Consider the following 10,134-nt stretch of genomic DNA (forward strand, 5'->3'; position numbering starts at 1 on the left):
AGTTATACTCTTTCGAGTTGCAAAACTTAGATCATCAAGCTCGACTCGGAAGAGTATAAATAATCACTTAAAATAAAATCAATAAATAAAATATTACAAAATTAAATTACTCTCATTACACCTTAAATTATCTACAATATAGCAACACAAATCTTTTTTTAGCCATCATTTTCGAAAATTCGAATCTGCATTTTGCATTTCTTGCTTCTCTCACCCATCATTCAGAATAAGGCGAGAACGTGAAAACGAAACATTTTTCACAAGCGAGATCTCTGTCTAGCGAATTTCTAGAATAAGACTTTAAAATGTTTCAAATGGAGTATTTGATTTCACCATCGATTGCACATAGTAATATTTTTATATCACAAAATTGGCTATGAATATGACCTGTTGGAAAAGTTACTTAAGGAATTAAACTTCTTAGTGCCCATGTCTATTGTCACTACAAATAATCTGTAAACATTTCCTTATCTTTTTATTTACCTAAAACTGTTAATTTTTTTACTTTATTAATTTCATGGAAAAGTTTCACAGAGCGATATTATAAAACAGCATTTCCATACATGTTTTTGTACAATTCGTAAAAAGCGAGTGAGTTATTACCAAAACACCTGTGGAGTTTCGTATATTAGCAAACATTTGATAATAACTCATTCGAATTTGTTCGATTCGAATTTTACACAAGCAGATTGTTATTCTACACTGGAAATTTTCATAAAAGAAATTTAAAATTTTTGGTAGTAATCAAAGTTTGTCCCTTCCTCGCACAAACTCAAATTACTTCCAAAAACAAAATTTCAATATGTGATTTCGTAGAATGAAATTGAAATAAAATATTTAGTTTTCACTTAATATCCAAACTTGATAGACTTGCTCGCTGTGCCAACAACGTTTCAATTATAATATTTTTGGTATTGTTTATAATATGCTCAAAGGTCTTGAGATCGTTATCCTTCTCAGCAGATATGTGGTCAAGTTTTTCACGCAATATTGTGATTTTTTCACTGGCCAATTCCAAACTAAAAAAAATAAAATTTAATATAAATATTAAAAGTAAATTATAGTATTGGAATATTTTTATGCTATGTTTACATCAAATGGAAAATTAAAATTTCAATCGAGTATCTTTTTTATATAAACGACAGTCTTTGGAATAAATCGTTTGATGTTAACACAGCTTTATTTATAAATTTTCATTATATCATTTAATAAATCAACATACCGGTTTCTTAACTCGGTTACATTTGCCACTTCGCCCATATCACCACCACCATTATCAGAATTATTACAATTTGGTGCATTCAGTATTGAACTATTTTCAAATGTAAATGACATCAATGATGTGTTACTACCCATGGCCGATAAACTAGATGCATATTCGGCAATACGCTGTGAACGTTTCTTTTTCTCATTATTCGTATCGATTTCACGTTCCATTTCACGAATTTTCGATTCTAGACGTGAGATGCGTATCTTTTGTTTTGCATTCTGATCGTGTAGATGTTCATTTTTTAAACGTTCCCCTTCGACGCGTTCATTGAGTCGTTTATTGTGTTCCATTAGGGAATTCTTTTCGGCTTCCAATGTATCCAAAATCGTTATGAATTCTTCCTGCGTAATAAGGAAAATAATATATTTATTATAATACTTCTTTAATAAAAATCCTATTTAGGTAATTATCAAAGACGATCGAGTAGTACACTACTTGGATTACATTCAATACGTTATACTGCAGTATCGGTGTTATACCAAATCATTCAAACATTTTAAAGTTTACTTGTCAGTAAAAAAGAATTTCCCTTGAAACAAAGTTGTCAAAATCTGTAAAAATTGGAATTAATTCATTGGTCTGTACTACCTCCTGAAGTTCGGTCAATATATACAGGCTGTTCTATAATGAAAGAAGTCACAGTTGCTAGAATTTTCTGGGACTCTCGCACTTGTCAGTTAGTCAAGCGTCCCTAAAGACAGGATTCGGACTATAAATTCTAGGGCGGTTTATATGCTTGTCTAAGGTGAATCAGAGCCTAATGATAATCCAGTTAATGAAACTATTAACCCACCTTTTAACTATTATATCCGGCAATATCTGTAAAATTTACTGCGAGCAAATTGAGAAGATATGAAATCGACTACAGATATCACAAAAAGTCAATCAAAAACCTCAACCCCTTTTCTCATCCCATTTTATTCCTATTTTTCAGAATGAACGCAATGGGCCAAAGGTCATCAAGTATAGTGACCACATACAGGATTTTCTATAAAGAAAGAAGTCACAGTTGCTAGAGTTTTCTGGGACTCTCACACCTGTCAGTTAGTCAAGAGTCCGCAATGACAATATTCGGACTATAAATTCTAGTTCGGTTTATATGCTTGTCTAAGGTGAATCAGAGCCGAATGATAATCCAGTTAATGAAACTATTAACCCATCTTTTAACTATTATATCCGGCAATATCTGTAAAATATACTGCGTGAAATTTGGGAAGATATGAAATTGACTACAGATATCATAAAAAGTCAATCAAAAACCTCAATCCCTTTTCTCATCCCATTTTATTCCTATTTTTCTGAATGAACGCAATGGACCAAAGGTCTTCAAGTATAGTGACCACAGTCGTAGCTGCTGCAAATCCATTAATCTACCCCCACGAACTTATTGCATTTCTTACCTTCCTCAATTCCCGACAAGAAAATAAAAATCCTCCACAAATAGCCTTTAAATCAGCTTCCAATTTCTTAATGACTTCTTGCAGCTGCATTATCTGATCCTCTTTATTCACAATGAGTTGTTCTAATTCTTCCATTTTTGTTTGCAAGTGATCGTTATTCAATTTCAAGTCATCATTTTCGTTTGCCAACTTTTTCGAATTGTCCGCCATATCGGCAATTTTCTTTTCATATTGTAATTTTTGTTGATTCAATTTATCATTCATTGTAGCCAGATTTATGCTATTGAAATCGCTCTGCTCCTCCAAATTATTTGTTTTCATTTTATGCTTCGAAATTTCATCGTTAAGTGTTTTATTGCGCACTTTAAGGGCTAGAATTTTATTTTGCGCCTCATCGAGTTGTGATTTTAGTGCGGCGATTTCTTTTTCTAGATTTTCCACTTTAGCACGATGTTGCAACTCAGTTTTACGAACATTAGGACGATCCATAGAGAGAATACTGCCGCTAATTGAGGTTAAAAATTGTTCCGAAACATCACCGGGTGGGTGGCAATCATAGTTTTCTTCTTCCTGCTGTTCAAGACGTTGCTTAAGCTCTTGCACTTTTTGTTGCAAATGTAAAATTTGTTGTGCCCTGCCACGCCAATTGGAATTTGTGGCATGTGCCGCCAAAGTGTTTAAATTGTAATGTTCGCCAATTTCCTGTTGTAAGCATTTCTGCGCCAATTTAAGTTGATTACTAAGTTCAACATTTTTGTTGCGAGTTTCAAAGAGTTTCTGCTGCATGGAACTGAGTTTAGCTTGGAGTTCGTCCAGAGGTGTGGACTAAAAGATACAAAAATATTACAAATATGTTCTTTAAAATATGAACCGAACAATTAAATGTAAGATACGAATTAATTACTTACCCCCTTTTTTGAACATTCTTTATCATGCTGATGTTTTTCTTCGGCTAATTTCAAATTCTTTTCAAGTCTTTGTATTTGCACATCCTTCCGATTTAAATGATTTTTTGTCGTTTCCAATTCTGCTCTCAATTGGCGATTTTTCTTATTTAATTCCAACAATTTACTACTGGCAATAGATGAATTACAACGCAACTCATCGAGTGGCACAGAATTGAGAACTTCATTCAAAGAGTTTACCGATTTTCGTAATTCAACAATTTCCGTATTCTTTTCATAGATCATTTTCGATAAAGACTCATTTTGTTCTTCTATTTGTATTAGTTTCTTTTTTAATTTTTTACTTTCGGATTTTTTCTTCTCCATTGATGTGGATGCAGATTTTTTCAAACGTTCCATCAAATCATTTTCGTAATTGGGTTTTCTGGTTTTTATTGGCACTTCGGTACAAACGGCTTTATCGTGTGTCATAATAATATCCATATTTTTATAGATGTTTTATCGAATTCGTTTATTTATACGTTTTTTTATGAAATATATATTTGGAAATTATTAAAATATATTTAAAATGCTATGTGAAAAAGTAACGTTTGTTCAATTGTCTTCGTTAATTTCTGTAAATGTCAGCAACAATTACGTTACGTTGCCACTAACTTATCAAAACATTTTATATATTTAGTTTGTACAGTACTGAGTGAGTTCACAGTCCAAAACATGCATGAGTGTATAGAAAGACCATGGTGTATAGATTTGCATAGTATGTCAAATAAATTATAAATATATACATTCAACATCAATTCCTATTCTCACAACGAATAATAAATGTAAATACAGCCTTGCACGGTCTGGAATACATCTACTGTAATATCCAACAATATATGTTGACAGCAAATCTCATCATATCAGCCATTCCATTAGTCGACTTGTAGATCCCTACCTTTGACGTGTTCATCTGTCAAAATCGGAATAAGGAAAAAACACATCAACACCATGGACGGATTTATGATGGTAAATTACAATTTTTATAAAAAAAATTAATATATTTAAATAAAAATAAAACCTACAATGTTTTTCAGGACATTATCAAGGGCATGTGTATCATGGACAACGATGGCAATCGTATCATTGCCAAATACTATGACAAAAACATCTTGTCCACAGTCAAAGAACAGAAAGCCTTCGAAAAGAATCTCTTCAATAAGACACATCGTTCCAATACCGAAATCATCATGTTGGATGGTCTGACGTGTGTCTACAAGAGTAATGTGGACTTATTCTTCTATGTAATGGGTAATGCATATGAAAATGAACTGATCCTATTGTCGGTGCTCAATTGCCTGTATGACTCCATCAGCTTGATACTGAAGAAGAATGTTGAGAAACGTTTGGTATTGGATAATTTGGAAATCATTATGTTGGCATTTGATGAAATCTGTGATGGAGGGTAAGTGAAACGATAAAAAACAGCAGGGAAGTGTATCATATGTTTGGTATGTTGTGAAATTCATAACTGAATGTGAGAACATATACCATTGTGTGAGATTGTCATTTCACATATGTAGATAAGGCAATTAAACATGCATCGTATGTAAGATGTTACATTTTGTGTCAATTCTTAACCGAGGATTGTAAAAAGACATACTTTTTCTTGCATCATTAAATTACGGTGTCTAATTAGCCACTCTAATTTTCTTGTAGTCTTAATGGAATGTTGAATTTAATAAGCAATATACTTGATTTTCGTGGGAATATGTCCATCCCACTGCAATGTAATTCAATTACAGTTTCTTGCTGCCAATATCTCTAGAATTTTGGACTTGCCACTTAGGTTTACTTATGGAAAATTTATCAAAATGATCTGCGGCCTAAATTTTATATATACTCAGAGTAAACTTTTGTGACTGTTATTGACGAAAATAATTCACGCCCGGGTTTTATAAGCAAAATTTTTAGATTCAGGTTTAGCTTAAAAAAAATTTAGGCTCATATTTCGTGGTATATCCTAGACCTATTTGTTGAAGGAATCGTTCAGTTTGCCCCAATAAAATAAATTATCAATAGTTGTACTGAGTTATTGAGATTTCATCGGGCCGTTCCAGAGCGTTGTCGAAGTTTCTTCTGCTCGTTAAACGGCATTTACATTCTAACTTTTTAACCCAATTCATGAGGATTTATCTAAGGTATATGCATTGGCACAAAGTGTTTTATCGACAAATAGAAGGGTACACAATATTGGAGAAACATTCTGCACGTTGTCAGCAATCCATGCCCAATATGAATTGAGACGACTGAATCATCCTTAACGTAGTGAATTAAAAAGTACAATTAGAAAAGCCATAGTCCAGTCGGTGGTAATAGTATGTACTAGCTATGGATTATACAAAATTCTGTCTTGAGAATATAACTCAGATAAACCACATAGAATCAGAAGGTGAGGTACCGAAGTTATGGGCCAACTGAGATCAGGATCGGACTCGAATTGATTACATCTGCCCTGCATGTGTAATGGTCTACATGATACGCTACACTTCCCCTTCATTACGGATTCAACATGCAGGGGTCTTCTATTTTTATACCCTCCACCTTAAGGTGGAAATTTGGTACTCTGCTTGCAACACCTTCTCCCTCACCTTAACGTACATAATCTTGATCAGAATAAAATTCTATGTCGGTATATGTGTGTCCGTCTGTCTGTTGAAATCACCAAAGAGATCGCAATATTTGAGATATACCTTTTGGAATTTTGCACTGGTATTGCTATTACTTCTGGAATAGTTGGTATTGCAAATGGGATACGTCGGTCCATTTTTTTTTTTTTTTTTTTTGGTATAGGGCCATATAAAGTTACACCAAAATATTCAGTGTTATTGGGATTTTTGACACGTTTTTTCAACCGAATTGAATATAATTTGCTACAGTTGGTTCTGATTGGGTATCAAATCTTAATGCCGAAAATGATCAATATTGGTCCACTCTTTACTGTACCCATTTAACGGTACCTCCGATATTCGTTATTTTGGATGTTTTAGGCACGTTTTTCAACCAAATCAACTATGATTTGGTATTTTGCATCAACGTTGGATATCCGATCTGCCTACGAAAAATTATCAATATTTACATATGTTTCGGAGTAGCTATCATATAATGGCACACTCAATATTCGATATTTTGTGGTTTCGGGGACACTTGTTTAAATTATTGGTTGTAATTTGTTATTTTGAATTGTGGTATGGTATTAAATCTTCGTACTAAAATGTAGCAATATTGGTCCACATTTTAGGAAGCCTTCATATAACGCTACCCCCTTAAGATCGATATTTTGGGGAGTTTGAGCACGTTTTTCATCCAATTCGGTAGCAATTTGATATTTTAGATTCTGATTGATTAAAAGATTTGCCTACCAAAAGTTATGTACAATGAACCATGTTTCCGGGCATCCCCCATATAACGGTAACCCGATTATTCGGTATTTTGTGGATTTTGAGTAAGTTTGTAAGCAAATTGGATCATATTTCGTCTTTTTATGTTCCCATGGGGAGTCAAATATTTTATAGCCTATGTTCCGTGTAGCCCCCCATATAGTAATACATCAATTATTCGGCATTTTGGGAGGTTTGTGCATGTTTTCCGATAGAACGGAAAGAACCATTCCATCCCATTGTCGCTTTCCAACCGATGTTGCTGTAATTTGGTATAAAGTGTTGTGGAAGGCTATCTATAGGTCTAAATTTGTATATAATAAATTAAAAAGTCCTGTTTATGTTTTACATGTGTCTGTATGTGTCTGTAATTTGGAACACGATTTTTTTCGCATGAACAACCTGCAATAACATAATACGATGACAAAATCTCCATTAAGGAATTTTGAATGCACATCACGTGTTGGAGGACCCGACCGAACTTTACGACCTTTTTTACTTGTTTTAAATCTGGAGTTTGAAACAGAACCAGACTAATTAAAAACCAGTAAGGAAAGTAGTAAAGTCGGACGGGCCTACTATATGATACCCTTCACCACTTTGAATATATTCAACAGATGAATCCTAACAGACGTCGCATTTTTAAAGGACCAGTAAAATGAAATTGGAACCATAAACACGTCATTCTGCAACCGATACTAAACTGTTCATTTGGTCAGATATAGAAGCTATATCTAAATCTGAACCGATTTCAGGAAACTTAACACACATCTAGACCTAATTCGTTACGCTGTGCCAAATTTAGTGCAAACCGAAAGATATTAAGGGACCTTGGTGCACCATTTACATTAAATCGTACGAAAATATAGATGGGAGCTATATCTAAATCCGAACCGATTTTCAGGAAACTTAACACACATCATTCTAGATATAATTTGTTACGCTGTGCCAAATTTCGTGCTTAAATCGACTCAAAAAGTGATTCTATGCATATTCTCAAAATGAACCATGTGTCTATCACGTTTCCTTTTGCCTGTTACAAACATTTGAACAAAGACATAATACCCTGTACCACAGTGTGGTGAAGGGTATAAAAAGAATTTGGTTCAAGAACCTCAAAATACCGAAAATTGGGGGTACCCTTATATGGGGGCTACCAGAAAAATTGACCAATATGTATAATTTATAGTGGAGAGACTTGCTACCTAATAACTCGACGTACTAAATTACAATCAATTCGGTCGAAAAATACGATCAGAACCCACGATCAGGACAACCAGAAAAACTGGACCTATATTTATAATTTTTAGTGGAGTAATTTGTACCCAATAAGAACCCAATGTAGAAAATTTCAGAGAATTCAGTTATACAACGACAACAAAAGTGCATCCTGTATTGGAGACAATGTGGTATATACACCGCAGTATCGACAACACCTTGTACTCCTGTGAATCTCAAATTAGCCGAAACTTCATATAGTCCTACCAAAAATTTTCTAATAAGGGACTGCAATCAAGCTGTTAAATTCCAGTGCCACTTAATTATACATCTGGAAATGTCTGCTGGGAAATTAGGTTTGTTTCTGATTATAGCAAATGTATGCGTTTTTCTCATCTGAAATAATTGAATATGCTTGACTTGCTGATGTATAATAACCATCTTCGCAATCAATTATCAGTTGATTTTACATGTCCTGGTATATTAAATATTTTATAATTTTATTCCTTTTCCTCGAATTAAATTTCTTATCAATATATAACATATCTTATTACCTTACATAAAAACTGTATATTAAATTATTTTTACTTTTTCTTCTGCAGAATAATTTTAGATGCTGATCCATCATCTGTTGTGAAACGTGTCGATTTACGTAACGATGACATTCCCATTGCCGAACAAACAGTGGCCCAGGTAACTAACGTCTTGAATGGACTATTTTGGTAGAATAACTGGAAAAGTCTAAACACAAACATTATTTCACATAATTTATGTACAGTGCAAGATTATACAATAACATTTATTTACCTTGATCATTTCATCATTAAAGATGTTAATTTTCTTTTTGTAAGAAATAATTTTTTATTTTTTAATCCAAACAAAATATAATTTCTAGCTCTTTGGCAAGTAGTAGTATTGTTGTAATGGAAAGTATTATTATTTAATAAATATATATTTTACTTTGTTTTATTTTATTTTTTGTTTTCCATTCATGTATTATTATTTGCTTAGTTAATAAATTGACAAAAAAGAGGCGTGTATATATATATTACATTTTATTTAATTATAAATTGCATATTTACTAATACTGAAAACCTGGTTTTGAAGCGGATATTAAGTCACAAATATAAATTGCATTATTTAGTTGTAAATAAGAACAAAATTAATGATTTGTTGTTAATTTATTCCTTTGGAGTTTTGTGTTTTTTAATATTAATATTTTCCTTTTTAATATCCGCCCTTACCTAAAATTTACTAACACCACCCTTCCAATTTCTGGGTTATATAGTTATAAACAATTTGAATAACATTTGCTAACATCTTGTACATCTTTAAATATTTCCAGGTATTTCAGTCAGCTCGTGAACAGTTAAAATGGTCCATACTAAAGTAAAGATAACAACATTTAATCACAGCCTTGCAAACCATAATTCTACAGTTTCGTATTTAAGTTCCAAAAACAAACTATGTGTATTTTTTCTTCTTCTTTTGTTTTTTATGTGATCCAACTCAGTTGATTTGGCTCACCCTAAATGACATCAATCAATACATTCGATTTTTTTACAAAAGCAAATAATAAAAAATAAACATAAACTCCATATAAAAATATTCTTAATTTGTAATATTAAAGTAAATATGTATGTATAGATTATAGCTATTAACTTTTAATAAAAACCAAGAGAAATGCCAAAATTCTCAAATGTATAAATGATAAGTTTATTTGTTGTTGTTTTTTTCTTTTTTTTTTGTTTTTACTATGTTGTGTATTCGCAACGGTATATGTATGTGGAATGCATGATTATATATTACTAAACAAAAACTATATATTTTTGACGAGGTTGTGACATATACAATGTTAGGATGTAGATAGAATAATTACTCCACTTGAATTCCTTGTGGCCCATCCTGAAAATATATTACGT

The 10,134-nt window shown here is 32.4% G+C and overlaps 2 protein-coding genes across 2 annotated transcripts; one reads left to right on the top strand and one right to left on the bottom strand.

Annotated features, from left to right (window-relative positions):
• Positions 1-844: 844 nt before the first annotated feature.
• Positions 845-4,058, bottom strand: LOC133324983 (putative leucine-rich repeat-containing protein DDB_G0290503). Its single transcript, XM_061533807.1, has 4 exons — positions 3,579-4,058; positions 2,671-3,495; positions 1,223-1,611; positions 845-1,019 (listed from the first exon to the last, which is right to left on the bottom strand). Exons 1-4 carry the CDS (start codon positions 4,056-4,058, stop codon positions 845-847), a joined length of 1,869 nt encoding a protein of 622 aa, XP_061389791.1.
• A 487-nt stretch (positions 4,059-4,545) lies between these two features.
• LOC133324979 (coatomer subunit zeta-1) lies at positions 4,546-9,669 on the top strand. The gene is made up of 4 exons (XM_061533804.1): positions 4,546-4,583; positions 4,652-5,019; positions 8,815-8,905; positions 9,558-9,669. Exons 1-4 carry the CDS (start codon positions 4,566-4,568, stop codon positions 9,603-9,605), a joined length of 525 nt encoding a protein of 174 aa, XP_061389788.1. The 5' UTR covers positions 4,546-4,565; the 3' UTR covers positions 9,606-9,669.
• Positions 9,670-10,134: the final 465 nt, after the last annotated feature.

The sequence above is a fragment of the Musca vetustissima genome, unplaced genomic scaffold, assembly GCF_032173495.1.
Source record: "Musca vetustissima isolate MV318-11 ecotype Yass unplaced genomic scaffold, APGP_CSIRO_Mvet_v1 utg3682, whole genome shotgun sequence".
Classification (NCBI taxonomy): Eukaryota; Metazoa; Arthropoda; class Insecta; order Diptera; family Muscidae; genus Musca; species Musca vetustissima.

Excerpts from the sequence above, each read along its gene's own strand:
- LOC133324983 (XM_061533807.1), bottom strand. The coding sequence starts at position 4,058 with ATGGATATTATTATGACACACGATAAAGCCGTTTGTACCGAAGTGCCA. Across the intron at positions 3,496-3,578 it reads AAGAATGTTCAAAAAAGGGG|TCCACACCTCTGGACGAACT; the intron begins GTAAGTAATTAA and ends TGTATCTTTTAG. Across the intron at positions 1,612-2,670 it reads CTTGTCGGGAATTGAGGAAG|GAAGAATTCATAACGATTTT; the intron begins GTAAGAAATGCA and ends CTTATTACGCAG.
- LOC133324979 (XM_061533804.1), top strand. Across the intron at positions 5,020-8,814 it reads GATGAAATCTGTGATGGAGG|AATAATTTTAGATGCTGATC; the intron begins GTAAGTGAAACG and ends TTTCTTCTGCAG. Across the intron at positions 8,906-9,557 it reads CCGAACAAACAGTGGCCCAG|GTATTTCAGTCAGCTCGTGA; the intron begins GTAACTAACGTC and ends AAATATTTCCAG.